General features: G+C 34.9%; 1 protein-coding gene across 1 annotated transcript in view; it reads left to right on the forward strand.

Annotated features, from left to right (window-relative positions):
- The window catches only part of LOC145692753 (phenoloxidase 2-like), an 87,225-nt gene extending 67,775 nt beyond the window's left edge, over positions 1–19,450 (forward strand). The window contains exons 9-14 of the mRNA XM_081768195.1: positions 1,559–1,735; positions 5,639–5,767; positions 7,157–7,348; positions 9,671–9,809; positions 13,145–13,362; positions 17,986–19,450. Of these exons, the coding sequence (XP_081624321.1) occupies positions 1,559–1,735; positions 5,639–5,767; positions 7,157–7,348; positions 9,671–9,809; positions 13,145–13,362; positions 17,986–18,192 (1,062 nt within the window). The 3' untranslated portion in view covers positions 18,193–19,450. The remainder of the gene's footprint in view (positions 1–1,558; positions 1,736–5,638; positions 5,768–7,156; positions 7,349–9,670; positions 9,810–13,144; positions 13,363–17,985) is intronic.
- The last annotated feature ends 557 nt before the right edge of the window (positions 19,451–20,007 follow it).

The raw sequence follows: 20,007 nt of genomic DNA on the forward strand, positions 1-20,007 counted from the left end.
ATTAATATTAAATTTCAAATCAAAGTACAATAGAAATAAAAATTTTTAATTAGCCGGTTACAGTACTAGACCCACTCATCCACATGATGGTATGTTGCAATTAAGCCTCATCCTCGTGGACCTTGGGATACTACATTCAAAATTCCGCCTCATGCTAATTCAAATTTTCCAATAAAATTCAGAATTCCTGCCAAAACATTAAATGTTACTTACGCATATTTTAGCATTTTTTAATCGTAAAACGAAATTAGGCAAATCAACTAACTTTACAGAAGTATATATGCGTCCTAGAAAACATGTATCAATTTTTACTTTTTGACAGTTCTGAAATTGAAGATGGGTCAACACGCATCCATCTTAAAGTTTAAGAAGAATGTATCAAAGTACTTGACCCATCTATCTATCCAATAAGGCAATATAATGCAATAAGGCTTATTGAACAAAAAAGATAAATTAGGTCAAAGATCAACATGACGAGCACAGGTAAATACGTATTGAATACGTATATTTTTGGCACTTTTTACCCATGGAACGGGACAATCAGAACCAATGAAATTTACAGAAGTATATATTATTATTACACAAGTTTATATTATGGTACTATATAATATCTACCAATTTTTTTTTTTTTTTTTTTTTTGTTTTTTGACAAAACCCAACTTAAGGTGTGGTCATATGTACCTCATCAAAAATTAAAGAGTGGTACATCAAGGTATTAATGTCTTATAGAAGAGAATGAACGCTGTACTTATTCATATAAACCAAATCATGCTATAACACCTTATCAAAGAGGATAACAAACGGTCAAAAATCACCGAAATTTTAATTTTTTTTTTTTTTTTTTACATTTTTCTTCCTCAAAGCGAACAAGATGACCACCCAAATTGACAGAAGTGCATAGCATAGTCATAGACTACCATAACAATTTTTTTGTTTTGGAAATATCCAAAGTTTAAGAGGGTGGTCCTATGCATTCCTCCGAAAATTTGGGGATTGATCAAGTGACCTCTGCCAAAATTAAGGGGGCATTGATCCGTGTGACGTCATACCACGTGATCTGGTCATGTTCATCAGCTAATGAGAGGGAAATAAAACCAGGACACCCACTTACTACTCATCTTATCAAAGTTGAAGAGAATCAAATTTATCAGAGAGTTTATCTGAAAAGGGAAGAATTAACAATATTTATGAAAAGTGCATTTTTATGACTAAAACTATTTGAACATGTACTGACTAGAGATTAAAGCGTCATACATGTGTATTTATGAATTGTGGAATTCCAAAATGTCTTTTATCCTCTTTACAAAGCTTTCGGAAAATTAAAGTTCTTTTCACACCGTCTTAATTTCTACGTCTGATAATGAGCAGAATAGGTTTTGTAGAACGTAAGTTAAATACCTAAACACATAAAATGGGGTAATTAATTGAAATTATGTATTAACAAATCACAAATAATGAAAAAAAAAAAACATTCCCAAAACCGAACGTTGACAATAAACGTTTTGGAAGTTAATGACTCATATGAATTTTGAAGTAAACATAACTTTTTATTTTACAGACCAACGGAAGTATTATAAGAGAGGTTTTACTAGGAAATGAGAGTGGAATTGATCGACTTGCAAATATGGTGGAAGCTAGTCCTGTCCTTTCAGTAGACTACAGGTATTACGGAAATATTCACGCTAGTGGACATATTATGATTGCTTTAGCCCACGATCCAGACAACAGATACAACGTAAGTATGCTAGCATATAATATGCGGAATAAGTGTAAAAAAATAAATGAAAGGGGATGCTTTGAAAACTAACAAGAGCAAAAAAGAACCTGATATGAAAGAGACAAAAATTAGTGGATAGAATTGTTGTTGAGTAATCAGGAGGAACACATAACTGCTCATGCTGAAGAAGTGAAGAAGTTTTTTTTTTCAGTATTATTACTGTTTCAGTAAGAAAAATGGCGAGAAACTTAAACTATACCGTATTTGATATTACTTGTGCTTTCTGACAACTCGCTGCGCGCACGTGGTGCTGAATGCTGTGTTGCCTGCTTTGCGTCGGGTATTGAAACACGAAATTACTCATTGCAAATAAATATCAGTTTCATAAAATTAAATGACATAAAAGATAACTAAACAGAATGCTCTCAATAACCAGCACGTACACTACTCAAGTTGACATTCGACTAAAACAATGTGTATTTGTTTATTGTCAAATTGGCAACGTGCAGAAAGGGTGGAATGTTTATCATTGCAGAGCGAGAGAAATAAGCCACTATGATTGGCTGAACGTGCTGTTGCCATAGAAATAGTTCTTCTTGCGTGATGTATTACCACGTGCAGGAAGGAAGAAAACAGAGGAAGCAAGCAACTGTCAGAGAAAACAAGTTGTATCAAATAAAATGGGTTGTAGTGATGCCTTACTTTTTTGGCTGATAGCATATTTTACTGTACCACTACGACATTGCGACACACTTTTGATTTTTTTTATTAAAATAAAATAATTCTAATAGTCAGTGGTGTACGCAGAGTTTCATTAAGAAGGGATTTAAGCTCTCATTTTCATATACTTTCAGGACACGCATGGGATTTGTATATATACATCTTAGGCTAGTAAATATTTATTTTCCATTTCTTGCTCAAGGGGATTAAAACCTCGAAACTCCCTTGCGTATACCACAGATAATAGAGTAATATTCTATGTAGTACTGGGCATTATTGCTGCCGATCGAGTCGTTGACTGGTAGTCTGTGTCAAAATTAATTGTAACTGGTTCACGAAATTCTAAAATTTCGCGATACGCTCTATGAGACTGTGCGACACACTAGTGCATCGCGATATACCAGTTGAGAACCACTGCCTTAAACTGCGTCCTAGTCACTCCCTTTCTCATTCAGCTTGTTGATTTCTAATGACTCTAATGTAAATAGTCATCCATGATTATCTGGAACTTCATTAAATAAATGGAATAAAACATTTAAAAGATCAATTCTAGTTAATGGGCCTTTTACAAAGTATACGGGCCTTGTGGCCAAAACATTGCCATCTGGTTCGACTTCGACTGCGTTTTTTAAAAGGTGGTTTTATATTACTCTTCACAGGAAAATAACTGCCGAGCAATCTTTCTTTTCTTCTCTGTAAAATAAGTAAAATTAACCAAAAATTATGCATTGAAAATGTTATTTTTCGAAATATACGTCGGTAATCACCTTCCATCATTATTTTAATGTAATTATACATGTGTAATTTTACCACACACACATACATTATATATATATATATATATATATATATATATATATATATATATATATATATATATATATATATATATATATATATATATATATGTGTGTGTGTGTGTGTGTGTGTGTGTATTTACATATAGTGCTATGTTGATTGTTCTACACTGAATAGACTGACGGAATCGTATAGGGAGATTTTTTTTTCCTGGTTCTAGTCAAGATTTCATCTGTCAGGTGATATTTCGTTCTGCCAAATTTTGGCCAGATCAGACGTAGGCCTCCAAAGTTTTGAATGAGGATATTTTGGCCAGACACGATTTTTGCCCACGAGATTTGTACCCAAATCCATGCATGAATTATAGGTGCAATATTCTCGTTAAATTTATTGATTACTAATAGAAAATACTTGGTCTATATTCTTACTTTGTGTTCATTATGATTGTCATAAACTTAATTATTAATAATTCCTATGTTATAATATTACAATAAAATAATGACAAAAGCACTGTATGTTCAGTAACCAAATACTAAAATAATGTCCAGATCAGCACATCTATTAAAAAAGATTCGCTTATTTTAAGTATGTCGGGTTTTCAGAGGCCAAAGCAGACTTAAGAAATGAGCAAATACAATACTTTTTTAAAAGAAGATATTCTATAAATTGCTCCCCAACAAGGATACTTTTAAAACCACGATTTTTCTCGTTTCTACATATTTTATAGACTTTACAACAACTTAACCAGTTAAATTATGTTCGTAATAAGTATCCTTTTTATATCAAGAAAAGAAGTGTTGTTAGTTTTTAGTAATTGTTTGTTTTAGGCTTTAAAATCAATAGACGCTGCATTAATGATATCATATGAGCTGTACTTCAAGAATATAAGGTGGAAGTAGAAGTGTTAATGTACTCCTTTAATCTTGCCTTAGTGATAAAGCGATAATTAATTATACAAGGGTAAGTCAAAAATTATCCGCAATGTAGCTATAACTTTTATTGCATTGTTCACAGTGACCTCTATCCTCGTTTATTTTATTGTTATGCTGTTGTGGTCATGCTATGCAAGTTCCATCCTAATTGCTCCAGTTGTTCTTTTGTTGTACATACCATAGCCGCTCCATTAGAAGTTATCACAAAGGAGGAATAACGAACAGTGAACGTGACATGGTTGAGTTAGACAGACGAATGACTATTAATGAAGTTGGCACATTGTCTGGAAATTAGTCATGGTGCTGCGTACGAAATCATTCACAACAGGCTTGCTCACTCGTCCGGCTCCATCCTTGTGCGTAACACTAGTGTGACCATTTTTTAATTTTTCAATCCATTCGTAGACATTCCGTTGCAGCAAGACACTGTTCCCGTACTGTGCCGAAAATCTAATGGATTTCGGCCCCTAATACACCTTCCGACCACAAAACCCGGATCACTCCTCGTTGTTCCTCTTTGGTGCAAACTTCTAATGGAGCGGCTATGATCTATCTGCAACAAAAGAAGGAAGACAAATGGAGGAATTAGGATCAAACTTTCATAGCATGGCCACAACAGCATAACAATAAAGGAAACGAGTGCAGAGGTCAGCATGAGCAATGTAAGAATATTTACAACTAGTTTGCGGATAATTATTTACTTACCTTCGTGTATGGAAATCTTGAGCAAAGTGTCAAGATCAAGATTAAGATTATATTATCAAAATAATCTATAGATTAGTGATACCTAAAAGAAGAACGTGCTTACTGCATATTTCTTTCTTACTGCGACATTTAAATAAAAATACCGGAAGTTGGTGAAATTTATATTATTGTATGCCTTGCAAGTTGAGATTTTTCACCATTTCTCTAGTATTTATATATAGACTTCTGCTCAAAAGTAGATAGTTTCGGAGTTATAACGTGCCGAAAACGTCAACTTTAAAAGTTCATAGCTCCACTACTATGGGACCTATCGTAGTTGGGTCAAGACATCACTAAGAAATTGGTATGTGAAATATCCAAATATCTATGTTTAAGCATGCTTGTGTACTTGCACACCAATTTTTAGAAAGGTAGATGAAGAGTGATTAAGTAATCCGAAACAGCCTCTAAAAATGATTGTTTAAGTACCGTAGGTTATGAAAGATGGATATTTGGATAGTTCATAATATAGTTTCTCCGTGACCCAACTACGACCAGTCCTATAGTAGTAAAACTACGGATATTTAAAGTTTTTTTGCATTTTCGGCACCCTATAACTCCGAAACTATCCATTTTTGAGCACAGGTCCATATGAACTTTTTTCTTACTTTGATGTCAGGAATCTATTCCCAAAATATTGTGACAAATTTTTTGTACACCTTGTATATATATATATATCTGTCTATCTAGTCTATACGTATAATATTATATTTTTACACTTTTGCAGACACCTGCTGGAGTTATGATACAATTTCCAACAGCAATGAGAGATCCATCCTTTTATCGTTGGCACACATTTGTAGACAATATCTTCCAAAGGCACAAAACACAATTACCACCTTATTCACGGGACGAAGTAAGTTTTTATTCCTTATTTACTTATAATTTAGATTGTGCACAACTTTCCTTCATATAATTTAACTAACAATTAATTCTGTGGCTTGGATCTAATAGGAAGTTAGGAACTATTACCCTACTGATGTCATGAACCAAGAGAGTTTAAAAGTAAGAGTCCTCCTGAAAAATGTATCCACTCTTTGTCATCCTGTACCAGGTTACTTGCATTGACAATTGCTCGGAAATTTAAGTATGTTGTAGTATCTTTTTTCGCCCAACAGATACCAGCATTATCAATTGTTTTCAGTTAAAATTATATTGTAGTATGGTTGGATAATAGTTCCCAGCTTCCTATTGCGTATAATATCTCAAATTGATACAAATCTATTTGCGTTTTAAACTATGTCCAATTTCAAATGTCCTTGTCCTCAACATCATTTTCAGTTAAAATACTTTTACTTCAAATGTTATTTTAGAATCTTACACTTATTGCAATACGTGAATTTTTCTAGTAAAAACATCTGATAAAAATTTTTTGCCTTTCAAATGTGTTTTATGATTTTGATTTTTTAATTTCAAAGAGAATAAAATAAAGCTGTAATTCTCTAAGAGATTTTTTCGCATTCGTTTTTCATACAGTGAGTATGAGACGGTATATTGTGACAAATTTTTTGTACACCTTGTATATATATATACAGTATGGCGCTAAATTCGTTGTACAAAAGCAGAGGAGTGATTCCTGAAGTAAAACAAGCAAAAAAGTTTTAATAAACATAGGGCGACAACCGCATCGTTTATTTGTTATAGGCTGCCGAAATCATGGAAAAATGAATTTTAGAGGTTCATAGCTCCAAAACTATGGGATCTACCTTGGTCGGGTCAAGACTTCACTTAGGAACTAGCATGTGCCCTACCCAAATATGCGTGTTTCAGAATCCTGAGGTGTTTCCACAACAATTTTTATAGAGGGAGTTTGACTGCGGACCTATGATATAAAGTACTCTCCAACTACCTCAATAAAAATTGTTGCGTGAGTACCTTTGGATTCTAAAACCTTAGGAGTTTTGGATAGAACACATACTAGTTCCTAAGAGAAGGCTTGACCCGACCAAGGTAGGTCTCTTAGGTTTGGAGCTATGAACCTTTAAAATTCATTTTTTCATTATTTCGGCAGTCTATAACACGTAAACGATGGGGTTTTCGCCCTATGTTTATTGGAATTTTTTGTTTGTTTTACTCCCAGGAATCACTCCTCTGCTTTTGTACAACGAATTTAGCGCCATACTGTATATATATATATATATATATATATATATATATATATATATATATATATATATATATATATATATCAATAAAGTTACTGAACTGAAATAAAGTAACTTTTATTATTTTATTTACTTCCTAGCTCGACTTCAATGGAGTCCAAGTGTTATCTGTAAGTGTACAATCTCAAGACTCGAATGAAAGAAATGCTTTCTTTACTTACTGGGAACAAGTGAATCGATATATTTCACAGGGATTGAATACACATGCACAAAATGGAGCATTAGTGAGATTAATCCAATTGCAACACATTCCTTTCACTTACAGAATTGAGGTAAGTCTAAATGTATGTATAATAATTTGTTGGGTTTGTTTTAAATGTATTTTTAGGTTAAATGTTGCTTCTAAGGATTATTTGCGCCATTTTCCAAAATACCGGAAAGCAAAATATATTTGTATTAGGAGAACACAGCAGCTACGTAAATGTAAAATATTGTTACAAAAGAATATTAACAGTTAGGGACGTGTCATTTTCAACTGATAAACAGAATTTGATATTTTTATCTGAAAAATATATGCTGTTTGTATACAACAAACGTAATACACATTTTTTTCATCTGAGAAATATATTCGTTTTCATCTGACAAATATAACATGTAATTTTCATCTGAAAAACACATTATGATTTCATTTGAGAAATATAACGTGAATTATCATCAATCAAATACAACTGGTTATTTTCATTTGAGAAATACAACATAACATGAATTTTCACTTACCAAATACAACTGGTTATTTTCATCTGAGAAATACAAGATGGCATTTTGATTTTAGATAAACAACATGCCAATTCTAGCTGAGAAATACAATATGTTACATTTTAACTGTGAAATATGACGTTATGTTTTTACCTAAGAATTAGAACATGCTTTTTCATTGGAGAAATACGACTTGTAACTAATATTACAACGTGATTTCTTAGTGAAAATAGCGTGTACAATATTAACATGTGCTACAAATTTCAAACTGGAATAACTTAGTATCTTAGAAACTTTTATGATTGAGGGCAGAGCGTAGCTCATTTGAAATTTTTAACATCATGTATTAATAAAACTCGAGGATGAATTTTACCTATCTTATGATAAGAATTGAAATAATCAATTTCTTTTGGATATTTTCGACATTACACCACAAGCTATCAGGACTCGAAATGGTCTTAATTATAACAATCTACTAACTCGTAATGTCACAGAAACTCAATCGTTATGACTATCCAACATTGTAAATAGATGTAATCCTCACAGGTAGTTTAGCGTTGATAATCTCCAATCTATGTCTTTTAACTATGTGATCTTAATTCCAACTCCCGAGTCCACCCTCCGTACCCAACCAACACAACCCCTTTCCGGGATTCTGACGATTCCTAGTTGTAGCGTAGAACTTAGCCCAGGTCTCCTTATGAAATGCCTTACTTTGTTATTTCCGTATAGAAAAACTTCTTATAACCGCAATGTGATGCCTACGTTATCTATTTTTATTTCCTTAAACAAATAGTTTGATTATCGTTTCCTTATTTTACAACAGTCAAAATAAATTTCCAAAATACATGTTTGAATTTTTGGGTACTTTGCATTATATTTATCACTTTATGGTTTCTGTTATTTTGGATATTTGGAGTGTTGGTGAGGTTAATCCAAGTACAACACGTTCCCTCACTTACAGAATTGAGGTAAACTCTGGACATATTTAATAATCTATCTGGCTATGATGCAAGTAATCTGTAGATGAACATTGTTTGTTTTCATTTTTGAATTTTTTTCTGTGTGAACTCGAACGGAATTCTAACAAAATTTATTGGAAAATTTAAAGACAGTTGTAAAATATTGAGTTAAGCTTAGTGTAAAGGAACAAGTTTTGTCGATAGATGTCACTACAGTCTTCGAATCTCTCCCATGTATTTTTTACCTTTCACGAAAATTTACAATTCCTTTTATAAATTTTAACCTAGAGACTTCAAATTTTTAGAGAAGGAACTTCATAACCTATTAAAGGGAACAATCCGTGCCGATTTTTTATTTAGAATTTTCTTCATTGTTGAAACAGTTCGATTGTTAAAGGTTTGGATATCCATTTCAACAATCAAGCCATTTCAACAATGAAGAAAATTCTAAATAAAGTATCGGCACGGATTATTGAATTCGATAGATTATGAAGTTCCTTATCTAAAAATTTGAAATCTGTAGGTTGAAATTTGTAAGAGAAATCGTGAATTTTCGTGAACGATAAAAAAAATACATGGGGAGAGATACGAAGACTGTAGTGCCATCTATCGACAAAACTTGTCCCTTTAAACCAACCTTAATGTCGACAAACACTCAAATCGACAGACAGTCGAATGGTAAGTGTTTCGCTAGACTCGCTACAATTATTATCATCAGTAAATGAAGTTCAGCATACCAGCAGCTGAATATGTACGTTTTAAATGTAACATTTTGTTCAAAATATTTTTTCTGTTTCCTTTTCGTAAACAAGAAATAGTTTATGTTCACATTTAAGAATATTCCTTTTCTGTTTTGTAGAATTAGCTGCCTCTTAACAATGAGATAGTTATACTGATAATCAATCAATGACGTGAATATTATATTCTCCGTTTCAGGTGCAGAATACAAATAACAGAAACATGATTGGAACTGTTCGTATCTTTATGGCTCCAAAGTTTGATGAAGCAGGCGACAGGTACACTTTTGCAGACCAAAGACTTCTAATGATTGAAATGGACAGATTCCGGCAACGACGTAAGTACAAATTGACTTAGTCAATGGTGGAGTTAGATATTATGTCATCATATCACAGCAATCGCCATTCCATTTCCAAGCGTGGCGACTGAAACTCTGGAGAACCCCATTTGCACGTTTTTCTAGTGTATATCTTTTTCTAAAACAACATAATTGTTTTCAACAACAGTGTATGATCAAAACTTCATCTATATATATAAAAGAGAACGTACAAATCCTTTGTCCGCTCATCACGCTAATACGGCTGAACCAATTTCTTTTATTTTTGGGGGGTTATTAGGATTTGGACCCTAGATGGTTTTTATCATATCACTTTAATTTTCAATTACCAGTGTCTTGAGATAATTGACCATTCAGGTGTCCATTACGTACAAATCCTTTGTTAGTTCATCATAGGTATAAAAATAAACGTATTTATATGCAACCCGCATGACCGTGTCACTCGGCGGGTTAACATAAATGACAGGCGTTATAATGGTTTTTATCATATCACTTGAAAGCGAAAAAGTAAAAATTATCTAAGTAACAAAGTTTATTGCGTTCGGGGGTGACCGCAGCGAAGCGGGGCGGGTTAACATAAATGACAGGCGATATAATGTTAACATTTAGTGCAATCTTCTATGGTTTTTATCATATCACTTGAAAGCGAAAAAGTAAAAATTATCTAAGTAACAAAGTTTATTGCGTTCCGGGGTGACCGCAGCGAAGCGGGGTGAACGCTGCTAGTCTATAATATGCACTTTGACCATTAACGAGACGTTCTTAATTATACCATTACTATGAGGGGCTCAGAACTTGTTTTATATTACCACTCCTTATATACTTATAGTACTATGATATAAGATGGTTTATTTATCAATAATATCTACAAAAGTAAGTTTGTGCTCTAATAGGTTTTCTTGTCTCATATTCTACACAATTTAATGTGTTTTCTAGCTTTTTCTTCTGCACAATCTACTGAAATTTTTACCTTCTTCAAAATCAAATAGATTTCACCGTTTTTCTTCTACATAATCTAGTAAGTTGTCTAGTTTCTTCTTCTACACAATCTAGAGGGTTTTCTAGTTTCTTCTTCTATACCACCTAGAGAGTTTCTAGTTTATTCTTCTATATCATCTACAAAGATTCTAGTATCATCTTCTTACTATCTACAGAGACCTAGTTTATCCTTCTGTACCATCAACAGAGTTTAGTTTCTGCCTCTACATCATCTACGGACATTCTACGTCTGTGAAGTTGTCCCGCCCACCTAACGAATCTTTCTTTTTTTATCTACATCGTTAGTTTATCGTTAGTTTACGTTAGTTTTGCTAAAATTATCGTTAGTTTTGCAAAAATAACGATTTTATTCGAGAGATAAATGGGCAGACCAACTTCACGGTTCCCCGCCCACAAACGAATTTCAAAAGTTTTTCATATCACATCGTTAGTTTATCGTTAGTTTACGTTAGTTTTGCTAAAACTATCGTTAGTTTCGCAAAAATAACGATTTTATTCGAGAAATAAAGTTTCCCGCCAACTGTGAATTAGCCCGCCCATATTGAATTCTCATAAAATTCCAACTCACGTCGTTAGTTTATCGTTAGTTTACGTTAGTTTTACTAAAACTATCGTTAGTTTTGCAAAAATAACGATTTTATTCGAGAAATAAATGGGCAGGCCAACTTCACGGTTCCCCGCCCACAAACGAATTTCAAAAGTTTTTCATATCACATCTTTAGTTTATCGTTAGTTTACGTTAGTTTGCTAAAACTATCGTTAGTTTCGCAAAAAAAAAAAACGATTTTATTCAAGCAATAAAGTTTCCCGCCAACTGTGAATTAGCTAATTCATATTGAATTCCCTTAAACTTCCTACTCATATAGTAAGTTTAATGTTAGTTTACATTAGTTTTGCTAAAATTAACGTTTGTTTTGGAAAAATAACGATTTTATTCGACAAATAAAAGTTCCCGCCAAATGTAAACCCTAACAGCACATTTACATAACAGGCATACGTAAGAAGTATATAAGGCACATACTGGACACATTCTCATGTACTGTACCTGAGGGAACATGATAGGCGTATGCCTGCTATGTAATTGTGTTTACATTTGGCGGGAACTTTTATTTCTCGAATAAAATCGTTATTTTTGGAAAACAAACGTTAATTTTAGCAAAACTAACGTAAACTAACGATAAACTAACGATATGAGTTGGAAGTTTACGAGAATTCAATATGAGCGAGCTAATTCACAGTTGGCGGGAAACTTTATTTCTTGAATAAAATCGTTATTTTTGCGAAACTAACGATAATTTTAGTAAAACTAACGTAAACTAACGATAAACTAACGATATGAATTTGAATTTTATGAGAATTCAATATGGGCGGGCTAATTCACAGTTGGCGGGAAACTTTATTTCTCGAATAAAATCGTTATTTTTGCAAAACTAACGATAGTTTTAGCAAAACTAACGTAAACTAACGATAAACTAACGATGTGATATGAAAAACTTTTGAAATTCGTTTGTGGGCGGGGAAACGTGAAGTTGGCCTGCCCATTTATTTGTTGAATAAAAATGTTATTTTTTCGAAACTAACGATAATTTTAACAAAACTAACGTAAACTAACGATAAACTAACGATGTAGATAAAAAAAAGAAAAATTCATTAGGTGGGCGGGACAACTTCACAGACGTGGACATTCTAGTTTTTTCTTCTATATCATGTACAGAGTCTTCTATATCATGATCAGAGGTTCTATTCTTTTCTTCTGTACCATCTAAAAAGTTTCTAGTTTCTGGTTCTATATCATCTACAAAGATTCTAGTTTCTTCTTATATACTTTCTAGAGAGTTTCTAGCTTCTTCTATACCGTCTAAAGAGTTTCTAGTTTTTTTTTCTGTGTCATTCACAGAGATTCTAGAAATTCTCTATAAAGTATGCAAGAAGAAGGAGGTTTTTCTTACATACGTTACAGAGAGCTTTTAGTTACTTTTTCTATTTTGTTTAGAGAGTTTTCTTCTATATCGTCTACAGAGTTTCTAATTTCTCCTTCTATATAATCTTCAGAGATTCTAGTTTCTTCTGCTTTATGATCTAGTTTTTGACCAAATTTTTCTAAATTCCGGAACTTTTTGCAATCCGGAAAGTGAAATTTCCGATTCCAGAAAATTAATTTTCCGGAATTCGGATTCCGTAAGAAAATTTTGGCCATGTCTAATACATAGTATGTAAAAAAATAACCAGTTTTCTTTAAGTTCTTTAATAGTTAATTGATTCTAGAGCTTCTTCTAACGTCCTTTAACTCCCCTCTTAGGTCTTTATGTTTATAACTGCTTTCTTTATATTTTCAGTGAGGCCAGGGTCAAACGTGTTTACACGTGACTCGATTAATTCAACGCTCATATCACCGGTTATCGAAACGTTTGAAGATCTTCAGGGACCTTCATCAACTGATAATCCTACTGATCCTTTATGTTATTGGCCTCAGCACATGCTTGTTCCTAAAGGCACTCCAGAAGGATTCCCTGTTGAGCTATTCGTCATGATCACTGATTGGAATCAAGATAACGTAAGTAAATATTTTTTAAAAAATAAATAGCCAATGTGGGCCACGTATATTTTAGTATAAATTGTAGAATCTAGATTTAACTTCTACAATATTTTTAATCTGAGTAAACGAATGAATAGGCTACTTGAGATGTCTTCGTGTTAAGGGCAGAGATACAGAAATACATGATCACTCAGATTAGGTTTTAGATGCAAAGGTTATTTGAATTAGAGACCTGCACGGGCCGGGCCTGGCCCGAAGCCCGGCCCGGCCTGCGGGCCGGGCTTGGGCGGGCCGTCTCTATTATTTGTTTGGTCCGGGCCGGGCTTGGGCAGGCCGACACTGATTTCTCTTCAGGTCGGGCCGGGCTTGGACCGATTAATTGCAATTCTTTAATAATTATTGACTTTTGTTAAACGATAATTAGAATAAAGGCAAACGTTGAAGAAGTATGCTCGTGAAAAATGTTACAAAATGAAACTTCGAAAATTTATCGGGTCCGGGCCGGGCTTGGGCCAAGAATTTTAAAAAACGTATCGGGCCGGGCCGGGCTCGGGCCGAAAATCTCCAAATCTTTTCGAGCCCGGGCTGGGCCGGGCCTACGTACATTCGGGCTGGATTGGGCTCGGGCCGCAAAATTCGGCCCGTGCAGGTCTCTAATTTGAATCAGTTATATTATCTTTTTATAATCGTAGTAGTCATTTCGGACTAGCCTATTTGTGACGTCAGAGCAACAAAGATGCAATAAAAGAACCTCCCACTCCAAATACACATGGATTTGGCACTGAAGAAGGCAATATTATATGTCCACAATATTCCCATAAGAAAAGGAAAAATCAACAAATTCTGCTTACTTTACTTGCTTAATTGCAGCATAAGTAATTTCATTATGGAAGTGCTGTCGGGTGCTCTTTCACATCACAGCTGACTGATTACCGGAAAACGAAAGGACATTTTTCAGTTTAACATCCCACGTGTAGGCTGTACCTGTTAAGCTAAGAGAGATGGGTACAAGTGAATGATGATGGAATAATTGGTGGAATGAACATGTGTGAGGAAACGGGACTACCCCAAGAAAATCCACAAATACAATGCTGTCCACCACAAACTTACTTGGCCGCGGATCAAACCAGGGACCAGGGGCGTACGCAGAGGGTGGGTCCTGGGGGTCCGGACCCCCCCGAATTCCCGACTTTTTTTTACATGTAGTCTACTTTTAGGGGCAATTTTTAGAAAGTTTCATATAATTTAGCCTCAAATTGTATTTGACCCCCCCGAAACGCTTTAGACCCCTCCCGAAATAAATTCCTGCGTACGTCCCTGCCAGGGACCCCACGCATCAGAGGTAAGCGCTGTTTCGCTAAGTCACCGTGTCCCCCTACCCGAAAACGAATTTATTTAGTATTGGATACGAGGAAAGTTTTAACTTATTTTCGGGTGTTGTAACTACTTGAATAGGAACGACAAGTGCTTTGAAAATATAATTTTAGGAGAAAAATTCAAAATGAATTAAAGGCTTCAGTGGTACGTCTAACCATTATACACTTTTAAGCTAAAGGAAATGCATAATTAATGAGACTGAATGATTATGGAAGAAATTAATCAAAGGAGAATATGGGAAGAAACAGGAGAACAAACATATATAATATTAACCATTACAGTTTCGTTTAGACTGGAATCAAAGCAGTGACCCGTCACCCCAGACGTGAGCGCTCTACCACCAAGCCACCTTGACCTCCAAAAATTCAAAGAAACTTAATGAAAATAATAGAAAATATTTTAAGGCATATTTAAAACCCACTTCCTTCCCCTGGTACTTAGGGTGTGTAATTTAAGTAAACTTAATTGATTTAAAAAGTAGTTTCATTGAAGTGCTAATTATATTTAAAGAATCGTTTTATAAATTCAACCGCTTCCTCATAATTGGACATTTTATCAATACAAAATCGAAAATTAAAATATTATAGAAATGATCTCGTTTTAGAATCAGAAGTTTCGAAAACGCTAGGATACATGTGCACTTATTTTTTAATAGGGAATTCACATATCAAGTTTCATCTCCCTCAGTTGAGGAGAATTGAGAGATAGTCTATTTTTTAGAATACAATTTGGACCACATTTGACCCAGTTATTTAGTAAGAATTTTGGTCCAAATGGCATGACAGAAACACGCCTCAATTCAAGTGATTATCGCTATGTTAAAGAATTCATTTGAAAAGATTAATTATTTTTTTTCGTGACGATGTAATAAGCAATGTAGATTTCATTATGTATATATATCTGTATTTATTATTGCTTATTGAGTATTTATTCGATGCCACTACTTTACGTTGTTGTCAATTATCTCTAGTATACATAATCTGTATTTACAACTTATCTCTTTCTTAAACGTGCCCGTGTACTTAATTGGTTTCAGGCTTCAGGCTTTTAGGTCTCTCCCCATCAAACTACAGATTTCACATATTCTTCGCACCAATCGGTACATGGATGTAAGGCTAACAAACAGGTGTGCATTTACAATCTCCTAACTACGAAAGGGGTCTCGGTGGCTCAGTACTAGAGCTTTCAACTCTGGTGCATGGGGTCCCTGGTTTGATCTCAGTTCACGTGAAGTTGGCATTGTAGTGAACAAACCCTGTGTGGGTGGGTTTTCTCAGGGTTCTCTCATTTCCTCCCACTTTCTTCATTCCACCATTTCATTCATTCTCATCATCCCTGTCTCTTTCAGCCAACACAGCATAACTGTGGGACGTAAAGTTAAAACTCAAAGAATTCATTTTTTTTCTAACTACGGCAGAATTGACTTATCAGTTCGGATTCAATATTTCTAAAACTTTCATCTGTTTCTGAGTTGTTGGGTCCACGCCAAAAAGCAGTTTCTTCCTATCTTGTACCGTTTCTATTCTGTGGCGATGACAATTAATATTGAAACTTGAAATGGCAGATTTCTACCTTCTTTGCTTAGTCTTCGTCTCCTCAGATCACCAATCATTCGACGCAGTTTTCCACTCTTTCCACTCAGCTAAACGTTTCACCCCTTTTCCTCCCTTTGTCGTGTATTATTTGATTCATGTATTTCAATCGCACAATTCCTCTGGGTACTTTTCCTTCTGTCATTCTTCGCATAGCTAAAAGCATGATTCCTTCATATCTCACAATGTGTCTAATCTTCTCAAAATACACTTCCCTCTTTTCTCTTACCATTCCCAATATCCTTTCATTTGACACTTTTTCAACGCGTCTAATTTTTAATATCTTTCCATTAGACCACATTTTCAAGACTTACATCTTCTGATTTTCCTCTTCTAATCTCCATGCCCCACACCCTTACAGTGCGACACTCTACACTGAAAAAAAAAATTGTACGTGGCGTATTTAAAAAGGTAGGTTACATGCGTAGTTCTTGTAGTTTTTGGAGTTAATGTACAGCAGACGTATAACTGAAAACGCATGTTTTATAATACTTTCCGTATAAGTGTTCCATGTATACGTACTTTCCGTATGAAACAATATAGGCGGTCAGGATCACACATACAAATGAACGTATATAACATATAGCTGACGAAGGTAACATACATATATGTATGTAATATAAGGAAGACTGTTAGATATCAGACATTCTGCAACGGTATGATGTAACATCTAAGGGCAGTGCGTATGTAGCATACGGATAACGTATGCTTCGTACTGATTTCTGTAGTGAGCAAGAGGATTCCGTATATTTGTACAATATACCGCTGTCCGGAGAACGGATTTTTATCAGTGTACACGTATCCTATCATTAGCCTTTTCTTCTGTTTCATATTAATCCTTCCGGATAGAAGTTTCTGTTTTTCTTCAAATGCCATCTTTGCCTGAGCGATCTACATTTTAAATCATGTTTGTATCTATTGTCGTTCATTATTTTACTCCCTAGGTAACAGAATTTCTGCACCTCTGCTACTAGGTGAACTCCAATTTTGATCATAATATTTCTTGTTGCTTCTTTTCTTGTGCATTTCGTAACTTGTATTTTACTTTTCTTGATCTTCATGTCGGAGCTATGCCGGAGATCAGAGGGCTTCCCATGCCGGACAGGTCTTTAGGGGTAGAAGCCAGACGAAGAAAGATATTATGGTATGGGCAGCAGCTCTACCATTACCGCACTGAGGCTGAAGATGATTGAAAAAAATGAAATGAAATCTTTAAGTTTTAAGTCCCACGGTTATGCCAGTTAGGCTAAAGGAGACGGTGATAATGAAATATGACTGAAAACGGTGGAATGAAGAAAGTGAGAGGAAAGCTTTGTATCTTGATATAACAACGGAGATGGAACTTATTCTCAGGACCTTAAATTAGCCTCAGGGAAAATGTTTTTCGCTACATACGATTTTTTGTTGTTGTTCTGATACCTCTTAACACACAGACGTATGGTTGGGCATTTTCCTTTTACGTATAGTAATTCCCATACTTATGGATGGTGTAGTTTGGAAGTCTAAACAAAGATTGAAATTAATGTTAAAATTCATGAGTTTATCCTGCAATTTCGTTTTGTTGCCTACGTCTCAAGATTTTGAGTAATGAAAGTACTTTAACTACTTTAACACCACACAATTTCGTTTAAAAAGTATATTTCACTACTTACATGTGTTCTTCTCTTTGCAGGTTAATAAATATAGCTTTATGCCTGGATTTCCTATTTGTGGCAACCGAAACACTCCCTATCCTGATAGAAAACCAATGGGCTTCCCGTTCGATCGTTTAGCAGGGACGACACAAACAACGCTACAGAACTTCCTCACTCCAAATATGAAAGTTCAGGAAGCCAGAATATATTTCAATTCACAAATGGTACGAGGACGTAGAATTTGAAATGTATTTTTCTAAATAATATTTCTCTATGTACTAGTGAACATTTCTTTTGATTCGAAAAATAAAACTTACATATTGGTTTTTATATATGTATATGAGAAGTGTAACGTCTGAAAGTAGATTTTTCTCATAGACAACTTTTTGCTTCTTTAATAACATTTTAAGTGAAACGTCGACTCTAGAGCAGTTTTCTATAAATTGTAAGGAGAATATCATACAGGGTTTGTACGGAAAGTAGTAAGACTTATTTTCTTTTTTTAAAAAAAGAAATATTCACAATTTTGACACATCGACTTAATAGTTTTCAAAATATACCACTTCTGCATCAACACAAAGTTTCCAGCGAGTCTGCCAATCACTGAAAGCTCCCTGGAACGCAGAAACTGGAATGCTCTTCAGTTCCTTCGTTACGGCCTCTTGAATAACCTGGACCGAGCCGTGGTGCCGTCCTTTTATGACTATTTTCAGTCGGAGCAAGAGGAAGAAGTCTGCAGGAGCAACATCTGGGCTGTAGGGTGGCTGGGGAAGCTGTGTGATGCCATGTTTGGTCAGGAAGTCCATGACAGCAAAGGCGGTGTGGCTCGGCACATTGTCGTGATGAAGCTTCCATGATCCAGTGATTATTGGACGGACGCGAGCGAGTCGTTTTCTGAGTCTTTCAAGTGCTTTCACGTAGAATACAGCATTCACAGTCTGATCAGGCGGTACAAACTTTCTTTGAACCACTCCTTTGGAGTCAAAAAAGATTATCAACATCCATTTCATTTTGGACTTACTCATGTGGACTCTTTTTGGGATTACTCCCATTAACAGTCTTGATCATGTTATGGGTATCACTCGCAGTTTTGCCCTGTTTGACGCAAAACTTCGCCACGTAAAACTGTTCTAACAAACGATTCATTGTGAAGATGACAGGGCATCTTGAAAGAGGTTCACCTTAAACTCAATCTACACTCCGTGAAGGCATGGAGACGGCTGGGGACTGGTGCGCTGGTAGCTAAGACTTCCCACCACCCAACTAGAGCAGTAAAATCCAATCGCTCTCCTTCACCACGTTTTGACAGGAAAATATTAGTCCTACTATTTCCTGGATAAACCCTGTATCTTAGGATATAAATTCATTCTGCGGTTTTCGCAGTGATAAAATTGAGCCGGTGTGGTATGCCGGTAGTACTATAAATTAAGATGCCAAACATCATATCAACTGTAAAAATTTTAAATAAACTTTAGTAGATTAAAATAATTGCCAGATAACTTATACACTCGTTCATTTGTCGTTTCTCTTTCTTTCTTCCTCTCCTCTCTCTCTCTCTTCCATTTTTCTTTCTTGGTCGCTTGAATGGAATTAAAAAGGATGATGTGTTTTATCCAGACCTTCCAGTATCACTTCTTTTCAAAGGATCATGCTACATACAGAGCTTACAATGGATTGTTCACACATGACGTACTTCCCCCAGTACTTTCGGCACTATTTGTCTTCGGTGGGTTCAAAACAAATTTGCTACATACGAAGATTACGATGGATGAGTCAAGCATGACATACTTCCGCCAGTACTTTCGACATCATTTACCTTCAGTGGGTTCCAAAGAAATGTGCTACATATGGAGCTCACAATGGATAAGTCAAACCAGATGTACTTTCGATAGTAATTCGAGCACAACTTTCTTTCTGGTGGGTTCCAAAGAAATATGCTACATACGAATCAAGCACGATGAACTTCCGCCAGTACTTTCGGTATCATTTGCTACCAGTATATTTTAAAGAAATATGCTACATATCCACTTACTATAGGTGAGTAAAGCATGACATACTTC

The sequence above is a fragment of the Thermobia domestica genome, chromosome 8 (assembly GCF_964235325.1).
Source record: "Thermobia domestica chromosome 8, izTheDome1.hap1.1, whole genome shotgun sequence".
Taxonomy (NCBI): Eukaryota; Metazoa; Arthropoda; class Insecta; order Zygentoma; family Lepismatidae; genus Thermobia; species Thermobia domestica.